At 37.6% G+C, this 20,432-nt stretch overlaps 2 protein-coding genes across 7 annotated transcripts in view; one reads left to right on the plus strand and one right to left on the minus strand.

Annotated features, from left to right (window-relative positions):
- The window catches only part of SPIRE1 (spire type actin nucleation factor 1), a 151,051-nt gene extending 130,915 nt beyond the window's left edge, over positions 1-20,136 (plus strand). For all 6 annotated transcript variants that reach the window (XM_053245019.1, XM_053245016.1, XM_053245017.1 and 3 more), the window contains 5 exons: positions 7,873-8,010; positions 8,457-8,527; positions 10,572-10,599; positions 12,253-12,389; positions 12,548-20,136. In XM_053245019.1, coding sequence (XP_053100994.1) covers positions 7,873-8,010; positions 8,457-8,527; positions 10,572-10,599; positions 12,253-12,389; positions 12,548-12,806 — 633 coding nt within the window. In that variant the 3' untranslated portion in view covers positions 12,807-20,136. The remainder of the gene's footprint in view (positions 1-7,872; positions 8,011-8,456; positions 8,528-10,571; positions 10,600-12,252; positions 12,390-12,547) is intronic.
- PRELID3A (PRELI domain containing 3A) overlaps positions 10,080-20,432 on the minus strand; it is a 30,232-nt gene continuing 19,879 nt past the window's right edge. The window contains exon 6 of the mRNA XM_053245030.1: positions 10,080-10,423. Coding sequence (XP_053101005.1) covers positions 10,367-10,423 — 57 coding nt within the window. The 3' untranslated portion in view covers positions 10,080-10,366. The remainder of the gene's footprint in view (positions 10,424-20,432) is intronic.

Genomic DNA, 20,432 nt, shown 5'->3' on the forward strand with positions numbered 1-20,432 from the left:
TGTCACATGCTAGCTGAGGCTTTCTTGAACTGATTTCATAGTGTGCTGAGGAAATTAATTCTGACACTTGGATGACATTAATCCAAAGTCCCTAATAAACATTTTATTCATGTTCAGCATTTCCTTTTCTACTTCCTGTCTGTTCAGATTCCAAGGATAACAAGTTTCTTACCAAGGATGACACTCAAAACCCTTTTTTCAACCATACATACAGCCTCTCTGCTTAGCTCTCATCCTTTTGAAGCAGCCCTGTTTGGGGTGGCACGGACTATATATTATCTGTATGAGAGAGCACTTAACAACAAGTGGAAACCCTCAAAGGTTTGCCTGTACTGCTGGCTTTAGAAACCCTTTCTATATGTCTTTCCCTCCCATCAAGAAGGCGAGAGCTTCCTAAACTGTGACAAGAATTAACAGCTTAGGTTTTCTCTGGATACTGATTGATACTGATTTCACCATCTGTAGGACTCTCTTATGCATGCGTAGATCCTCTAACTGATTTGGTGGGGAGCAGAAATCACCTGTGAAAGGACAGCAAACTAAGAATGCAACATCACAAGATTATTAGGGAAAGGGTTTTAACAATCTTAACACTGTGGAACCTAAACAAGTAAAAACACAGTCAGTTCAAAGGAAATTTAAGAATACTCACCTGTATCTGAAGCAATGTATGTCCAGTTTTGCACAAATTATATATTGTTCCCTATATCTTTTGTGCCAAATACAGAGAAATGTCATAAATCAAACATGTTTAAGGAACATTAAAGAGGGTTGGATCTGTTAGACACTTTTCTTCAGAAACAAATTTGTGCATTTTTTCCAATTGATTTGAATTGCAGAAGATTAACATCTTTGGATTTGATCCAAAATTTACTTACAATAGGCAGCATCCAGACTTTCAGGAGAGTGGTACTCCATGGTTGGAAGGCGCTGCTGTGAACAGCAGAATTGTATTCATACAAGGGGTCTTGCGCAAGCAGAACAGGTCCTTGTGGTAGTGTAACTCTCCTATTTAGCTCCCTTGTTTATCTGTAACTATCCTTCCAACAATGGAGCACCACTCCTGTTATCACACTTGCTCAGGCACGTGTCAGCTATCATATCTGTAGCTATGCTTCTGCTTGAGTTTGGGAATTAGCTCTGAAACCAAATTCACAAGTGTGTGGTAACCAAGATTGCAGTCCAGCACAGGCAAATATCAGTGATAAGAGTACCCCTAAAAGAGCAACCAACTCAGAGGCTAGACTTGTGAAAGAAGACATGACAAGAAAGAAGCACAGTGCAGAATGAGAGCATGTGGCAACTTTGGCAATTCCAAGAAAACAAACAATTCCCTGAGATTATGCTGGCAAGAATACAGCATAAATGGCCAATTGACTGCCTAGTGATTTCAGCTCCAAGGGAAGTGTTGAAAAGCAAAGAAGGCTCTTGAGTGGGCAAAAGCTTCTGGTGGTGTAGTCAGTAGTGTGGACCACTGGATACCCACAAGGCAGCAAGCTTAGATAATGGTGCCCCAAAGCAGCATAACACGAGCCATATCCTGGTCAGAGCTTCAAGGGGTGCACTGACCAAATGGAGACGGAGTCTTTTATAGGAATGTCCTAAAGTCTCCAAAGACAGGAAAGTGGTGGGAAGTTAAATTCCTGTTCCAGTGATAGGGACTTGGGAAAGATGTGGACCCCAGTGATGGTCAGGACAAAAGGCACTATTGTTCCCAATCTGCATACTCAGAGGGAGTTCCTGAGGTTGGTTATACATTGGATTGCCTTGAATAGACTATGGCTTCTTGTGGCCTTGAATGCTTTCATGTCATTAAAGTTTTAATGCTAACAAAAGGTCAGATAACATTAATGTATCTCAAAAAGGACATTGGAAAAGGTGCAGAGGGTAACCAAGATCACCTGGAGCACCTTCCTTATGAGGCAAGGTTACAAAATCTGGAGCTTTTTATTTTAGAAAAAAAGGCAACTAAGGGGAGACATGACAGAGGTATACAATTATGCATGGTGTGGAGAGAGAGAATTTTTTATCCCTCTCACAACATTAGAACCAGGGATTATCCCATAAAACTGGCTGCCAGGAAATTTAGGACCAACAAAAGGAAGTACTTCTTCACACACACATAGTTAATCTTTGGAATTCTTTGCCACAGGATGTGGTGATGACTGTCAGCTTGGATGCCTTTTAAAAAGGGCTTGGGCAAATTCATGGAGAACAGGTCTATCCATGGCTACTAGTCTTGATGACTATAGACTACCTCCAGAGGCAGAATGGATGCAACAGCAGGAGAGGGGGCATGCCTTCATCTCTTGCCTTTGGGCTTCCCAGAAGCTTCTAGTGAGCTACTGTGGAAAACAGAATGCTGGAATAGATAGGCCTTTGGCCTGATCCAGCAAGGCTGTTCTTCAGGGGCGTAACAAGGCTGGAGTGGGCCCAGAGACAAAATTTTAAAATGGGCCCCTTGCTGATACACACACATTCACTTCACATGTGACTTGCCTCTGGGGGGCCCCTCGAGGCGTGGGGGCCCCCAGGCAGCCGCCTCCCCTTGCCTAATGGTAGTTACACCCCTGCTGTTCTTATGCTCGTATGTTCTTTTTTCATCTGAACTTAGACTTCCTCTAGACACACATTTACTCAGCAGAGGTGGCGCCTCCCATCTTTACATAGACTTCCCACTGGTCAAGCTCCTGATATTCGTGACTATCTGACCCTATTTGAGATTAGGGCTTTTCCTCCCCACTCAGACTACATTTACTAAATTTTACTGCTGGATGTGCTTCCATGGCGAGCTTCTGGTTTGCAATGAGGACAAAGGAAAGGGGAGAGAAGCATGCTGTGTGCTAACATTCCACTGAAGGTCTGGATGTGGCTTCATATAGATTTATTGTTCTGGGACATTTATCTGCTAATCTATGAATAACATGTGACGTATTTCATTAAGGTTATTCTTATCATAGTTTTTAATGAGTAGTCTTAACATGAGACTACAGGATCTCTGAGACATTTCCCATCCAGTAAGACCAGTACTCCTATAACAGAATTGGCAGTTCCCACCCATACTACAGCTAGGGGAACTGGCTTTGGAGTAGTAAGAGCCACTAGGACTGTCATGTCAGTAAGGACCTTGGCACACTATCTCACATAGTTGGAGACAGGACTAACACTACCCCATATGTGCATTATCCTGAGATCCTTTTTGACTACCATGGGTAGTCTACCATGACTACCATGGGTCAATAATTTGACTGCTATAGGTCAACAATAACCCTGAATTAGCTTTCACACACAGTAAGTTCCTAGGGCTTTGCCTAGAATGTAGGTCAAAGCTGGGTGGCATTTCTTTGCATGCTACACTTAGGATGCTAAGGTACCTCCAGCAGCAACTCCATGAGGCAGCCTGCCTCCATTTTTATGAAAAGGAGAGACTGTTCCATATGGAAATTAGCAGTCATAACCAATAAAGGTTTTGCTCATTAGATATTAGAAACCAAAGTTACTCTTCTTAAAAAGTAATGACAGTGTATGCACTATATTGTATTGGTGGTGGATGGGAGTCTTAAGACACAAATAACCGGGAATGTATCCTGAGCAGAGTCCCCTGAAATTAATGAGAATTGTGCAGAGGCATGGCAGTGCTCTGATGCAACTCTCATTCATTTGAATTGCTGTTGTGAAGGAGACAAACAGGTAGATTACATTAACTATGTTAGCAACTGTTTTAATGCATGGTGTTGCATTGCAATTAAGTTTTACAGTGTGTTGGATGTAATTAGCATATGATGAGAATTAAATGGCTAGGATCCAAAGAGCTGCTTAGGCTCACACAAGGGAATTGCTGACTTCTTTTCTTTGAACAGTTCAGACTGATACACATTCCTTATCTGAAAGAGATCTTGAAACCATATTCAATTTCAAAAAGTCTCCTATGCAGAAAGAACTGCTGCTGTTGAGGAAGAGCAAACTGGTAGCCCCTTTGGACTTGGTGAAACTAGTTCTCTGGTTCTTTGGACCCTCGCCACTGTTAAGAGAGAAATGCAGAATTAAGTGAAAATCTTCTGAGAATTACATGATGAAAATTTCTCTTCTAGTGCTGACAGACGTAGCCTTTTTAGAGTTAACATTGCCAGACATTACTGAGGTTGTGTTGTTTTCTTATATTTATATACCGGCTGATATGTGTATCTCTAGGCGGTGTACACAATTTAAAACTCAACAAATATAAAACAGAGTAAAAACTAAATTTGAGAGAACAAAAAAGTTAAAACGGTTTCATGAGATAAAAACAAACAGTTTAACATTTAATGTCAGTTAAAAGCCTGAGAAAAGAGGTGTGTCTTTAAGGTCTTCCTAAAAGCAATCAGAGATGGAGATGCTCTCCAAAGCCCTGGGGCAGCCACAGAGAAGGCCCGGTCCCAAAACACCACCAAACAAGCCGGTGGCAACCATAACCGGACCTCTCCAGATAATCTTAATAGGTGACGGGATTCTTGTCAAAGAACAATGTTCTAGGGATGCAATGTGCCATTTTATGAATTGCTAATGCTTATAACAAAGAATTGTGAATGCTTATAACAAATAAAATCTAAATTTTAGTGTTCTGTGTATTGAGATTTTATCTGTTTTATGCATTTTAACTTTTATATTGTTTTATGTTTTAATTTGTACACCACCTGGAGAGTTCTATATCAGGTGGTATAGAAATACAATAAATAAAGAATAAATACCTTCTAGAAAAACATGCAAATAATATACAGCAAAGAGTGGATATTCAATAGTTGTTGGCTGAGTTTGATATATTCCACTGAATCTGAATTTGGAAGATCTTAGGCAGTGTTTTTAGTTTAGGAACAATTAATCCACATGACTGATTTTTGTATGGCAATTTGAAACAGTATTACTAAATGTTACTTTTAAAACTTGATCCAGATTGTTCTGTAAAAGTTTTTTAGGTAATCTGGAATCTCGTTTCAGTATGCCAAATTTTATCATCATCATAATTCAGTATCTCTTTTATGTGTTTAATGTTGCATTACGGTTTGTTTGTCCTTGTATAACCTCTTTAAAATGAAAACATTAGCATTTTCAGCTTACAAAGGGATTTTTTTGCTCATGTGTTTTTCATACTTTTTAAACTGAAAGCTAACTTTTATTATTGTAAGAATAAAGTTATAAGATTTTCCTATTTGCTACTGTGAATTTACAACACAATATATCATTTTCAAGACAAAAACAAAAAGACATCGCAAGTTTCATGCTTTCACATCTCAGTCATACAAATAAGTCTATGTAGTAAGTATTGTGTTATAAAGCATGCGTTAATTAGTAATTTAATTAGTCATATTCAGAAATGACAGCCATAGAAGAATATAAGCAAATACAAGGCATATTATAATAAAAATATCCTTTCAGGAATAGTATTTAGGGCCATTCCATATGTTATGTGGCAAAAAATCTAGTTTTGCCACTAAGTGTACATTTGACAGGGAGACTTAGTCTGTCTTGGTGCTATGATATGCCTCATTCACACATTAAAGGTTTAGATATATATGTTTTAAAAGCCCACCGACTTGCAAAAAAAAGTAGCCAAGCTTGAAACTGCTGTGTTCATTCTGCATGTCCAAGTAGGCTAATTCTCAAACAAGTTTCTCAAACAGTCTCCCAAACCAGGGTCGTAGCTAGGGGAGAGGGGGCCTGTGTTCACCCCTCTCCCTGGCTGCCCCTGGAGTGAGGGAGATGATGAAGAAAATAGGGAGGGGTGGAGCTGGGGGCCCCTCTGGGTTCTTTGAACCCATCTGCTCAATTATAGCGACATCCCTGTCCCATACTGCATGGCAAACTGCTTTTGTAGCAAAGGGGAGACGGAGAGTCAAAAACTGTGTTCAATATGGCACTAGAGTTCAAGAAAAATAAAAGAAAATTTAATGCCAACAAGCTGACGAGAAAGATGCTTGGACCAGGGTGGTAGGAGATCTAATCTTGTGGTAGCAAGCATTAATTACTTAGATCCACCCTGCTTTGCATTTGAATGGGAGACTACGTATGTGAGCACCGTAAGATATTCCCCTTGGGGGATGAAGGTCCCAAGTTCCCTCCCAGCATCTTCAAGATAGGGCTGAGAAAGACTCCCTCCTGTAACCTTGGAGGAGCTGCTGCCAGTCTGTGTAGTAGACAATACTGAGCTAGATGAACCAATGTTCTGACTCAGTATGTGGCAGCTTCCTATGTTCCAGTGACAATGGAGGGTCAGCCACAGGTAGGAAAAAGAACTTAGCAGCACTTCCCCAGCAGTCTTCCCTCTTTGCTCTAAAAGCTGAAGGAGGTCAAGCTCACTTTGAAACAAATTAGCCTGCTGCCATCACATCCAGCTTGGCCCCAAGAAAGCATTATTGTTCTCTACAACTTCTTGTCACAGTATCTCTCAAAATCAAGCTGTATTGAATTTTGGTTCTCCTGAAAACAAAGCATCTTCAGTGAGGACAAACAAGTTAGTGATTGCAGAGACAGATTTAACTCAACTTGTGTACTTTTGCAAGTACCCTAAGCAGGATGAAGTTTCATTCTAGATCGGTAAGAGAGCAGTTCTTAAAATATGGTGGCTCTTAAATGCTCATGTTTACCAGGTCTGCATTGTAATTCCTTTTCTCTTTCTAACTGAAAGACAGAATAATCTCAAAACTCTGTAAACTGAAGCAACTAGCAACTCATCTGAATTGTAAATTGGATTTGTTAATTGGATTTCCATGTTCGCAGGCAACATTATTCTTGTATGCATAGGAGAAATTTCCTACCACCACCCCCAACCCCCCGGAGACTGATAGTGTTGGACTTGGGCCTAAGCTGAAGTCCTAAGTCAGCTGTGGATCACTGGCTGGCCTTGCACAAGCCACTGTCTCAGCCTCAGCCTTGATCTGCCTCATCATGGGGTAAAAAGATGGTTAAAATCCATCTTGCAAAAAGGATATACCAGATTACAAAGCATAAAATGGTGGGAATATGCCAAGTTCTGTCTTTCACCTAGATCTATGCAATGAAATACAAAGCTGAATTATAATTGGGAGTGAAATGGGCAGTTTTATTCTGTGGTATCAGTGATAGTGCTCATCTGCTCAGCATTGATATAATTAGCAAGTATTAGCAAGTATAGTTAGCAAGTATTAATGATGAGAAATATTTCTACCAGTAGTAGAAATATTTCTCTATCACAAAGGATTCAGTACTTAATGGATTACTATTTCTGCTATACCAGCAGGATAACAATGTATAAAATTTGAACTGTCATTGATTAATAATAATAATAATAATATAAAATTTTATGGAGTTAGAATAAATCTGTATGTATGTTGACCATATTGCATTGAGTATTTAAAATATGGTGATAATTGCATTGGCTATTTAGAGTTACATGCTGTAAGCACATGATGCCACAGAAGGGTATTTAGAATTGTATGTTATCAGCACATGATATCACAGAATAAATATTTCTTTAAGTGAACTACTAACATTTCTCAGGCTACTCTAGGCATCACAGAGTACCACAGAAATTTCAGTGAAAACAAGCATTTGTTTTTTCACTAACATTGTTTTGTATCTTTTGAGTATGAAATCACAAAGTTATAATACAAAGTTCATAACATAGTGATTGGCTTAACAAATTACCCTATATTTTAAATTGATTTTGGTTCTTTTGGGTTGCACATCCAAACCCTTAGATACCGTGGAACTCACGATGCTTATGGATCTGAAAATGCTCTTCCAGTTTGGATGGTGAAATCTTTCTTCTCTCAAATCACTAACCAGGGCGTGGCTTTCTAGGCCAGTGGCTAGCATATATTCTGAGTTGTGTAGTTAATAGAGGCTTTTGGCTTTCAGGAGGAGTTTTGTTATCCAGTGGAATGCCTGGCTCTCACAGTGGAAGAAGTCATGCACATCCGCCAAGTGCTAGTGAAAGCAGAGCTAGAAAAGTACCAGCAGTATAAAGATGTCTATACTGCCCTCAAGAAAGGAAAGGTATGCCTAATTCTACTGCTTTTCTAGAGAACTGATTGCGAAGAATGGAGGAGAAAGTCAGAATTTCAAATGTTAGGAGACGTCCTTCAAGCAGCAAATTAGCACAGTACCAGAGTACTTAGCAAAACATTGCTGAAGTTACTTGTTTAATTAAATTAATTAGTTACATTTTTATATACTTGGAAATTCTCTTTTATACATATTCAGGTGGCTATGGCAGCTTCAGATTACTAAATCTAGAATAAAACAGTTGGGATAGCAGAGGATTGTGGAAGCATTTCCACAAATATGCTATAAAGAGTGGGAAAGCTCATCCTTTTTAAATGAATTTAATTGCACTGATTAAATCAAAAGGCCACTTTAGACAGTTTAGTGATGCTCCTGTTTAGACAATTGATTTCTAGGAAGAAATGCTATTAGACTCAATCTCTTCTCTATTTTTGTAGCTGTGTTTTTGTTGCCGAACAAGGAGGTTTTCTTTCTTCACCTGGTCTTACACCTGTCAGTTTTGTAAGCGGTGAGTTGCCATTGATAGATAATACATAATGATGTATGTATGTATGTATGTATTTAATATAATTTTATACCGCCCAAAAATTATGCGTCTGGGCAGTTTACAACAAAAAATGGCAACAGAGAAATTAAAACATTGGTTAAAATAACAAAAAGTTATTTTATTTATTTTGTTATTTTTGACAGCAAAAAGTTAAAACATTACAATTTAAACCCTTAAAACAATGTTAAAATGATTAAAACGGTATTTAATTAAAAGCCTGGGTGAACAGATGTGTCTTTAAAGGTTTTTTTAAAATTGTCAGAGATGGGGAGGCTCTTATTTCATCAGGGAACGTGTTCCAAAGCTTCGGGGCAGCAGCTGAGAAGGCCCATCCCTGATTAGCCACCAGACAAGTTGATGGCAACTGCAGATGGACCTCTCCTGATGATCTCAGTGGGAGCTGGGGTTCGTGACAAAGATGTTCTCTTAAATACTCTTAAATAAGTAGAAGGAACAGAATACGGGTTGACCACTGCTTTTAAAAAAATTCACTCTACTGATTATTTTCACATTTTTGATATATATTTGAGGAAGAAAAAAATATATTTGTGCTTGGGAATAGAAGAAACTTGGAAAAGGGCAAGGTTTTGCAGTTTAGACTTAATAAGCTGGAAATTTTGCAGCTAATTTGTTTTGCATATATTTATTATTTATTTATTTATTATTTCACTTTTATACCGCCCCAACTCGTGTCTCTGGGCAGTTCACAATGATAAAACAGTTAAAAACACATAAAAACAATTAAAAACTAACAATTTAAAAGTCAATCACAGAATTAAAAACCTATTAAAAAGCTGAAAAAGCCTGAGTAAAAAGATGGGTTTTTAAGCATTTTTTAAGAATTGTCAAAGATGGGGTGGATCGTTTCTCAATAGGGAGCGCATTCCATAGTCCTGGGGCAGCAATTGAGATATGCAAGATATATAAAACAAAAGCACTTTCAGATTATGTGAGAAGATTGGTAAATGTAAAAAAGCCCACACATTTTGAGTGGATTGATGTTGAGAGACTATATACCTTGAATTCCATGGTGTCAAATGTTTATCAGACTCACGTTGGAGCAGGAAATGTTTAGAGTTCTCTGGGCCTGCACACACATGGCCACTAATAGAAGCTACATGCATGACAACTACTGTAATCATTAAACTATAAATATTATTAGACTGCTGTATTGTACCAGAGGTGAATGTTTTCTCTTTTTATGAGAAAAAAACCTCTACTTTAATAAAAGCCCTTTAAAATAATCTGAAGGTTGTACTTCCAAAGTGCCATTAAATGAAAGAGAGTGCTGATGTAGAGTCTGAATAGGACTTGTGGGCCCAAGCAGTGTTCCCTCTAAGGCATGCGAATGTGCACGTGCTCACACATTTTTTAATGTCTGCCCAGTTAATTTTAGATCGCGCTCATGTTGAATCAGGAAGGCCTCACCCTGAATGCATGCGCGCATACACTGCCTTGATACTGCCACCCAGAACAAATTTAATTCCGCACAGAGATGAAAAAAATTAGAGAATACTGGGCCCAAGCTCTATGTTTAATTTTCTCCTTCTTAGGACAGTAGACATACAATAAATTGTCATTTGTAACATTTCTCATTTCCAGATGTTGGCCAAGATCTATAGAGTCGCTTGTGGAAGCATGCTCACTGTGGTTTCCAAAGGTCCCCATCCTCTCCTCCAAACCACTCTCCAAAGTTAAGCAAAGCTCTGAAGTGGCTGTGGTCTAGCATTAGAACTTGCAGTTGGTATAGGAAATTGAGCAAGACCAATACGCTTGGAATATATCCTTTGAGTCCCATTCCTAGTCCTTTTTCTGGCCTCTCCTACCTTGTGACATTTGAGCTAAAGATGAAATAGCCTGTGAAAATAAGAAGCATATGTAACCCTTAAAAAAGAAAGAAAGAAAATGCAATATTTGTTTTTTGAGAAACACACCCAGTGCTGTCCTGTGAAGGTATTACTGATTTCAGCTTAATAAGCCATATTTTTTGCTTTTTCCTTTACAGGCCTGTATGCTCACAGTGTTGTAAAAAGGTATGTTTAGAAACCCACAAGCTTCTTCTCCTTAAAAACTCTGATGCAACTCATCAAGCACAGTTGATACACTACCTCCATTATTGTTCAATGTTTATTTTTTACTTATTTTAAAAGTGTCAGTGATAACCAAGTATAGCTGTGAGTCATCAGCCTTCTCCTTTGTTATGTATTACCCAGGTGTTTAATTAGATTGGGGGAAAGTCTTGGATATAAGTGTAGATTTTAAACAGTGGGATATAGAACGAAGCTGACGTATATTCATTGAAACTTCTGTTCTTTGTTGCAATTCCCTCTTTCTATGTCTTAAATTGCACAAGAAAAAAGGTCCGGAGAGGAGTATTTTAAAACAGTAAAATTGACAAAATAGAAGAAAAAATAGCAATAAAACAAACAAAATGTTTACCATATTTGGATATTGTTGCAATTTCCTCTTTCTATGTCTTAATTTACGCAATAAAAAGGTCTGGAGAGGAGTATTTTAAAACAGTAAAAATGACAAAATAGAAGAAAAAACAGCAATTAAACGAACAAAATGTTTACCATATTTCTTGCTTCAAATACAGTACATGTTATGTGCACATTAGTATTCATACATTCATCGTATAAGTCATAACATTTCAAAATTTTGTATAAGCAACAGATGTTTTCATACAATTACAGGTGAAACTCGAAAAATTGGAATATCGTGCAAAAGTCCATTAATTTCAGTAATGCAAATTAAAAGGTGAAACTGATATATGAGACAGACGCATTACATGCAAAGCGAGATAAGTCAAGCCTTAATTTGTTATAATTGTGATGATCATGGCGTACAGCTCATGAAAACCCCAAATCCACAATCCCAGAAAATTAGAATATTACATGGAACCAAGAAGACAAGGATTGTAGAATAGAACAATATCGGACCTCTGAAAAGTATAAGCATGCATATGTATTCAGTACTTGGTTTGGTTTGGGCCCCTTTTGCAGCAATTACTGCCTCAATGCATTATGGCATGGATGCTATCAGCCTGTGGCACTGATGAGGTGTTATGGAAGACCAGGATGGTTCATTAGCGGCCTTCAGCTCTTCTGCATTGTTTGGTCTCATGTCTCTCATCCTTCTCTTGGCAATGCCCCATAGATTCTCTATGGGGTCAGGTCAGGCGAGTTTGCTGGCCAATCAAGCACAGTACACTGTATACTTTTCAGAGGTCCGATATTGTTCTATTCTTCAATCCTTGTCTTCTTGGTTCCATGTAATATTCTAATTTTCTGGGATTGTGGATTTGGGGTTTTCATGAGCTGTACGCCATGATCATCACAATTATAACAAATTAAGGCTTGACTTATCTCGCTTTGCATGTAATGCATCTGTCTCATATATCAGTTTCACCTTTTAATTTGCATTACTGAAATTAATGGACTTTTGCACGATATTCTAATTTTCCGAGTTTCACCTGTATGGAAATTTCCATTGAAAATTGATGAAGACTATGTATCAGTAGTGTTGTGCTGGACTGTGCAGATGTCAGCAGTTCACAAACTATGTGCCTAGAGACAGCATAATTGGAAATTCACTAAACAAAGGTGCTGCACAAGCTCATATGATGGAATACACAACTTTGGGTAATGATATTTGTAACTTTTATACACCTGTCATTCTGACAGATGCGCCTGCCGTCAAAGCCATATTCTACTCTTCCCATCTTTTCTCTGGGACCTTCTGCTTTGCAGAGAGGAGAGAGTTTTATGAGGCCAGACAAACCTTCTACCAGCCATCACCGGTCACTAAAAGGAATGCCAAGGTAAGAGATACCTTTGATTAAGACCAAGGTAGATAGACCAAGGCGCTACTTTCATAGTCTGTATTCCATAATTTGTTTCATATTTAGAAGTGTACTCTTGAATACAATTGGAAAGATAAAATATGCTAATAAGAACAGAATTGTTCTTTTGCTTTCAGATTGTCCTCAAAGTCCAAATCTGTAGATAAGTCTGATGAGGAAGCACTGTTTCCAAAAGAGTTAATGGAGGACTGGAGCACCATGGAGGTGTGTGTGGACTGCAAAAAGTTCATTTCGGAAATCATTAATTCAAGCCGCCGCAGCCTCTCCCTGGCTAACAAGCGAGCCAGATTAAAAAGGAAAACCCAATCATTCTACATGTCGTCCCCAGGCACCTCTGAGTACTGCCCTTCTGAGAGGACTATCAATGAGATCTGAGCCTTGTGCCTTTCTCTTTGCTTTGTCTTCATGAAGTCCTGAGAGAACTCGCTGAAACCAGATTGTCTGTCTTTCCTTGGTTCTCCCTTACAGCTTACATTTGCATTAGGTCACTGTTGCTGCCACTCCATAACTTGCAGAAAAACTCAGAAATTAGGCTATGCAGCAGGTCAGCCAATACATTTGTTTGTACTGGCCAAAAAAAAAAGACGACGACAATTAGGAAGTGTTGCCTTTTTGTATGGGAGTAAAGTATAATGAAAGCCTTTTAATTTTTTTATTTTTTTTGCACACACACTCTCACATACACCCGCTTAAGATGGATGAAATACATACTTAAAGAACCAGATCTAAAACAGGTGATAGTGTTAGTACAGCATGTGCTACCAACTAAAGTAATTTATATTTCATTCTCTGCCACGCCGCCCCACACAATAAATAGATGAAGACCATGGCTCTTAATGCCTTATCATATAGCATAAGAGCTGATGTGCTCAGAATAGTTACGTCCAAACTATCTGATGTCTGGGTTCAAGCATAAAATATCAAATAAGCTAGAAGCTTACTCATTTACAGAATAGGTAACTGTTTCCCGTCAGCTGCTGTTCTAAACTCAGTGTAATGATTGTTGTGTTCTGTCTAGGTTACAGTAATTTCTTCCCTATCTTGAATGTATTCTGAATGTTGTAGTAGTAGCTGTAGCTTTTAGTAATAAGCAAAATCATAGTCTTTATGGGGAAGATGCAAGATAAGTGCAACTTTTTAATTTTAATGAGGTTTTTTAGTAAAGAACATTCTCTTGGCAACAATCCTGGGAAAGTCGGTAATAATGTGTATATTTGTATTATAGTGGAACACATAAGACTGCTATAACTAAGAGTCTGGAAGCATATCTAATATAAACCCCATTTTTGCAGGGGTTTGTATCTTGGCTGTAGAATAATTTTATACCCTGCAAATATTTGAGACAGCAGTGTCTCAGATTAAGAGGTTTTTTGTTTTCTTTTTTAACAAGTTTGAAGAAGCACTGTCTTGCTATTTTGGAGCTCCAATAATATTACCGAACATCTCATTTTTGCACTCTTTTATATTCAGATTTTTAAATTTAAACAAAACTGGAGCTTAGTGTAGAATATGGTGTTGGGTTATTTTTATATTTATAACAACCCAGTTATAAATATTTGCAAAGATCTGGTGGACACGAACTCTTCCATCAGGTTTTTAATAGCTAGACCCATATTTAATATCAAAATAGAATATGTGATAGGGAGGCTAAAGTTCTTTGTATTTACATTTTCATATTGTTGGCTGATATGATATCTCAGTACACTTTGAAAGTTGGCAGTATCTGCTTAAATTCAATCTCTTATCATACATCCATTTAAGGATAGTTGAGAAACTAATCTGTATATTTTTAAAAAACCTCAAACCTTAGTGGCAAAGGGAGACTACTACCACAATAGATTACTGTATTTACCTGAACCCAAGACTAGGCCGCCCACCCAAGTTCTTTGATGTTATAAATTGGGGGTGGGGGGAGGGCTTGTCAGAAGGAAATTCCTCTTCCTTTCAGGTAAATACATGCATAACCTGTATTTAACTTCTATTTTTAAAGGGAGTTGTCATCTATTTGGGCAAATACAGTAGTAGCCTGACCTTAGGACAGGTTACTCTAGCAGATATTTAGATAGTTATGCCAGCTCCAGTGTTTGGATTCTAAGGATGCAGTCTCCGTTTCAGTTACTCTTAAGCAATTCATTCAAGACAGTGAGACTACTCCACTGTAACTGGGTTGCAGACTGCAGGCCTTCTCTGCATTAGAGACCTAATATATAGTGGTACTCTCTCATAGCTTGAAAAATAGTACTCTTTGAAAGACTGAGAACTATTGTAAGGAATCCTAATACCATGGGGGAAGTCCACAAATTCCACAATAATTTAAAATCAGTTTGGATTTGTAGTGTAGGTAGAGCCTTAAAGAGAACAATTGCTTTTGTTGAACTCAAACTCATTGTTATGTAGTTCAGCTCTACCCTTTGACTTCTGTGGTCCTTGACTGAACCTACTGTTGGAAAATTAATGTTTTAAGAATTGCAATTGAAATGGCATAGTTCTATTTTTTCCTGTTATTTCTTCACATGGCAAAATCGCAAGGTAATTTTATCCTATCAAATTTGCCTGATTATTATTTGGTTTTAAACATACTCACATGGGGTATGTGATTTTAAAAGTTTGTTGTGACAGTGAATGCCAACACAAATGAAATGTTTGCATCAAGAAGTAATGTGAAAGTTAGGCCTTAGTTTCTCTTTGGCATACATTTGGAAAAAAATTGGCTGAAAGCTTAGATTATTTTGTACTTTTTACTTCCAGATTTCACAAGAATATTATGGTATAAAGCAAGGGTTCCCCTTATAGCCCATGAAGGCTTCAGCAACTGTTTGTATTATTTATGTGCAATGAAAATGAGGCATTAGCAACATCCCATCTTTCCAAGCTTCTTGCATCTTGCCTTTATTCTATGCAGTCACCCTGTTCTAGTTCCTCAGACTGAGCCCTTTACAACTTGAATTTAAGCATAACATAAACAGGGATCTAGGCAGTTTCCTTGAGAAATATCCAAAGGGATTTTCCAACGCAGCCTGGAACTCACTTTTCCCCATCATCCCAATCCTTTTTACATTACGCAAGCTGTTCTGTGAGTATTGTACACATTTTACTTTTGTGCTCCTATAGAGCCAAAGAGGGAATGGGCATTTTTTGACCAGTCTCTCAAGTTGTGGGATGAGTTTCTGAGATTGTTTTGAACAGATATTATGACATTAGTAGAGACTACCTACGTGTATGGAGAAAGCCTACCCTCCACCCAGGCAGCATGAGTCCTTTCAGTCTCTTCCAACATGTGCCACCATTCTCAGCCACTAACTTTATATAATGCTAATTATATAAGAACTTCCATTGTTCTAGAGTCTCTTTCCAAGTGCTCTTCCCTTTTTTCCTTCCTCCCTGTCTGTCATCTTTTGGAGGGCAGGTGCGAGGAACTTTAAATATGCCAGCCATTACTCAGTTGGGCAAAAAGACAATTCAGCAGGCTTTGGGAAGTTGCTGCTTGTCTTCATTTTGAAGCCTGAGGGAGCCTGCCTCCTTGGCTGAGTGATGTATGTTCATATCACTTTGCCATTAATATCCCAAATGTGTTCCAAGTATTGAGGACATACCCTCTGTCTCTGCATACCTCAGAAAGCTGCCCTTAGTGTGAAAGCCTCTTGGTGCCCTACTTGCATGCTCTTATCAGTGTCAGAATACCTTGTAAATATGTATAATATAAGTTTCAAAGGCAGCCACTCTGTGGTGGGAATCAACCTCCTCATAAAGAGTGGGAAATTTTTTAATAAAAACTAAAAATGAGCCCAACTGTTATGTGTTATTATTACAGTATAGGTTTAAAATATGGAAATTCACATTCATAGTCATGTTTAATCAAGTTTGCCAAGGAGAAAGGAAGTAAACTTGCCACCACGAGAATTAATGCTTTTATTTTTCTAATTATTAATACATCTAGGATGTGTCCAAAGTGTATAGTAGAAGACCTGCATCCCGTGCAATGCTCTTTTTTGTACATGGAAATATTTGTGGGAAATTCCAAACCACCTGTCAAAGGTAGCAAGAGAGTCTCTGTTACAACTTGATGTGTAGAAAACCTAAGCTCTTATGCATCCATGGTAACACTGTTGCTTTATTCTTTTTGTTTTATTGAAATCCTTTATTTAAACATGAATTATTTAGGGGAAATAAAATGCCTTTCTGTCATAGCCTTTGTCTGTGTTAATAATTTGTTAAATTATTGTAAAAATAGAATATTAAAATACTTGGTTTTACTAAGATAATATGATTTGTTACTCCTTTTAGTTTGCTAAAGAAAACTAATGAAGTTATTTTAGTATTTGGGCTGCATGAAAGGAACAAAAAATGTCAACATTTGTAGAATAGCAATAAAAAAGCATCACATATTCAATTGAAACTTAAGCATTGAATAATATGGCCAACATTTAGGCAAAGATCAGAAAAATGTTGGTTTACCAAAAATGCTTTCATACCTCAATTTGAAAAATGGGCAGGTAAGTTAACTGCCTTCCTTAGCACACATTAGTTGTGCTGAATCTTTAGTCTCTGCAATAACTACCTTCCACCTATATTCATTGCACTGTAGTATAAATGCTGACAGAGAATGAATGGAATAAGTTTTCTCTGTTGTAGAAAGGCTTAAAGAACAGGGGGGAAATGCACATGTAATTTTCTCCCACTTATTTTGCCTTTCTTCTGTCCATTGTCATCATCCTCCCATTCATAAAGTTCTTCCGCTATGGTTATTAATTGACTGCATATTTATTTTGCTATTCAAAACCAGCTCGTTTTAACTTCTAAGGATTGCTTTTGTCAGCCTAGCTTAATCCAGCAGGTTTGTGCATAGGAATGTTTTCATTTGTGATTTAAATCTTATTTGTGAAATGGTGACATCATACAGGGGTTGAGCAAAAGATGCTCTAATATTTGCATACTTACTAGCACAAATACTTGTACAAATACTTTCTAGTAGCACAGATATTTTAATTGTCATATAACCTCATCTTCTCCATCCCCAACTTGCTTGCAAATTTAACTTAGTGTCTCTTTCTCTCTGATTCCTCAGTATGAAACTACAATCTGGTGCTCAGTTGTATTGGGGCCAAATCCAAGATTTTTAGCAAACTGGACTACACTGGTAGTTATAGATAAGCAGTCTCTTCTGAGGCATATATGATAAGGAATCTTGAAAATACTCAAAATGCAAACCTGTTTCTGGTTTATGAGAATGAAATGTTAGTATTGTTGAATTTAATTCCTATGTTCACAATAAGTTGAAACAGGACAGGGCCTTCTAAGTTGAGCTCCCAGCTTGGCAGGATGCTATCAAATGGATAGGTCAGAAGTCCAACTGCCCCGTTTGATACCATCCTGGCAAGTTGTCAAAACATTTATATTTTGCTAGACTTTTAGTTTGCTTTGTGTCGCCCCCCACACACTGTTATGATGACTATTAATTGGCCATAGTTCACACAGTTCATTCTATTAGTTTACTTATTTTATATTGTGTATATTAAACATTTTGGTGGGAGACCCTCACGGGACTGACAGGATCTAAATGTTTTAATTAATAATAAATTATACTTCAGAAAAATGACTTGTTAGTTTAGATTCAAACACTTGTTTTTCAGTACTCTGAAGGTTCCATAATGTCATCAAATTAATTGAAACCATATATTAATGTTGACCATATACTGTATACTTAACAGTACATCTCCACACAGACTGCAGCACTCAATGATTTGAGCTTTGTACGGTGTACATGTTCTTAGGAAATCTTTAATGTGTCTCTCTTTCACATTACAAGGTGACATGTTTCATATTCAGTAATAACAGAAACAGGATTGTCTATGATGTACATTTGACTCCTAAAGGACTTGAGTTTGCCATACTGTTTGTTTGGTATGATTTTTTTTCATGATTCTCTCAAGATTTTCAAAGGAGAGGAAAGGCTGGGCTGAGATTCAAAGAATTATGCAATTAATTCTACATATTAGAGACAGCAAGTTGAATTTGTGTTTTTTTCAACTGCAGTGCCATTGACTATCTAGGAAACCTTTTAAAACTGAAGTGGTTTTTCAAAAGCAGTATGTGAGAGGGCATGGTAGTCTGCTGTTCAAAAGGAAAACAAAAATCCCACTGAACATAGCCAACCTCATAGATTTTTGGATCCCAACTATTCCTTCCCACTGCCACAGCTTGGAGAATGTGTAAATACATTGACAGCCTTATCCAACTAGCAAAATTCACATATGTACCTGAAGTATATGTGTGTCTTAATGTTCATCTGGTCCCTGCTGAACCAGATGAATACATTTGGTGATGCACATTCCGATCCTTGGTCGCTTGTTGGGTGCTCTACTGAAATGGTACACTTCTATTATAATGCAGCTCTTGAGCAAAATTTGTTTTGCACTATTCTATAGATAAATTCCCAACAAAACTATACATTTTTCCTAGGAACAATAATATTTTAGGAATATAACAGTATAGTTTCCATTTCTATAGAAAATTCAAAGTAGGTTAAATATGTAGAAATTTTTCTGCTTATATACAAAGTTAGGGATTGGGCAACGGTTAAAAGCTTCATAGCACATATGATTTCTAGTCTGGACTGTAATAAAATTATATTGCATATGATTTCTGAAAGTATGAGCGGAATCAAGTACAGTAACTTTCTGTGTAATTTTTACAGCATTGTAAATTTGAATAGAACTGGAACATAGCAAAAACTGAATTAAACATATAATGCAGTTAAAGTAGCTAGTGACGTGTTCATAGTAATCAAGATATTGGTTTACAGTTACTAGAACCACTTACTCTTTTGCCCCAGTGGCTTGTCCCATTGTGCATACCTAAACTACTCATGGGAATGCAGTAGGTAGCGGTCGTAGATAAGCCTGTTTGTTCCCTGTTGAAGAAACAATAACCTCGATGATGACAAAATACTATCCTGTTATGTTCCATGCTTGCCTTTTAGTCTGCTCCTATATTTTAGGTACATGTTGGCAGCAGAAGGGAAGCAATGACTTATGATGTTTGTAAGCTTGTGATAAGAAAAGGACATTTTTAGAATGTAACTGTCCTACAGACTCGGTGGACAATACCTGTCCACTCGTGTGTATGGGGGCGGGGGTGGATTTTAGCTTAGAAATGTTATGTGGATAGAGTATTGGTATTGTACATGGGCAATTCTGTTCTAACCTCTTCAGCCATACAGTTCACTAGGTGGCCTTGGGCAAAACATGATTGCTCAAGCTAACCTACTTTTTAGGATTGTTACAATAAAATGACACCCATGACGACAGTCTGAGCTCCTTGAAAGAAGGCTTTGAGCCAGTACATATCAACAGCTCTTCCATCTAACAACTAACTGTGCAACTAATACCTATATTTCAAAAAAGGGAATTTGTCTCAGTGGGACCTGGGTCAAGTAAAGTTTTCTTTAGTATGCGTGAAGTGCATTCCCATAATTCAGGAACAGCTTAATAGTTCTTTTTTAAAAATGAAGCACAAAAAGTTAATTTTGTAATACCTCCCTCCTATGTGATGTCACTGTGCATGCCTTTTGTATGGCTTCTGATGCATCAGAGTAGCCATTTGCAAATTAAAATTGAAAAAGCCAATAGAATTTTTCTGCTTGTTTTCATGTAATGTAATACTGACATGCAGTTTGTTTATGCTTTAATAAAAAACTTCAAAGTTGCATTGATAGCTTCATTACATTTTTAAGTCTAATAGCAGAAATGAATCCTGTTACTGTGAATGGGCTGTGTGTGTACTTTTGCACGTGCAGTCACAGTCTCTCTCACTCACCAGCCCTAAGCTTGCTTACCTCGAAGCAAGTCCCACTGAAAAGAGTGCAGGTGGGTGGGTTTACCAAATATTAGGACAGACGTCACAGATTGTTATAAGTTGTATTTTTAGTTGTATTTTTGGCTGAAGGATTAAAATGAAACCCTCATCTTCCTTTGCTGTACTGGACTACCAGCAAATGTATTC

The sequence above is a fragment of the Hemicordylus capensis genome, chromosome 4 (genome assembly GCF_027244095.1).
Source record: "Hemicordylus capensis ecotype Gifberg chromosome 4, rHemCap1.1.pri, whole genome shotgun sequence".
NCBI classification, from domain to species: domain Eukaryota; kingdom Metazoa; phylum Chordata; class Lepidosauria; order Squamata; family Cordylidae; genus Hemicordylus; species Hemicordylus capensis.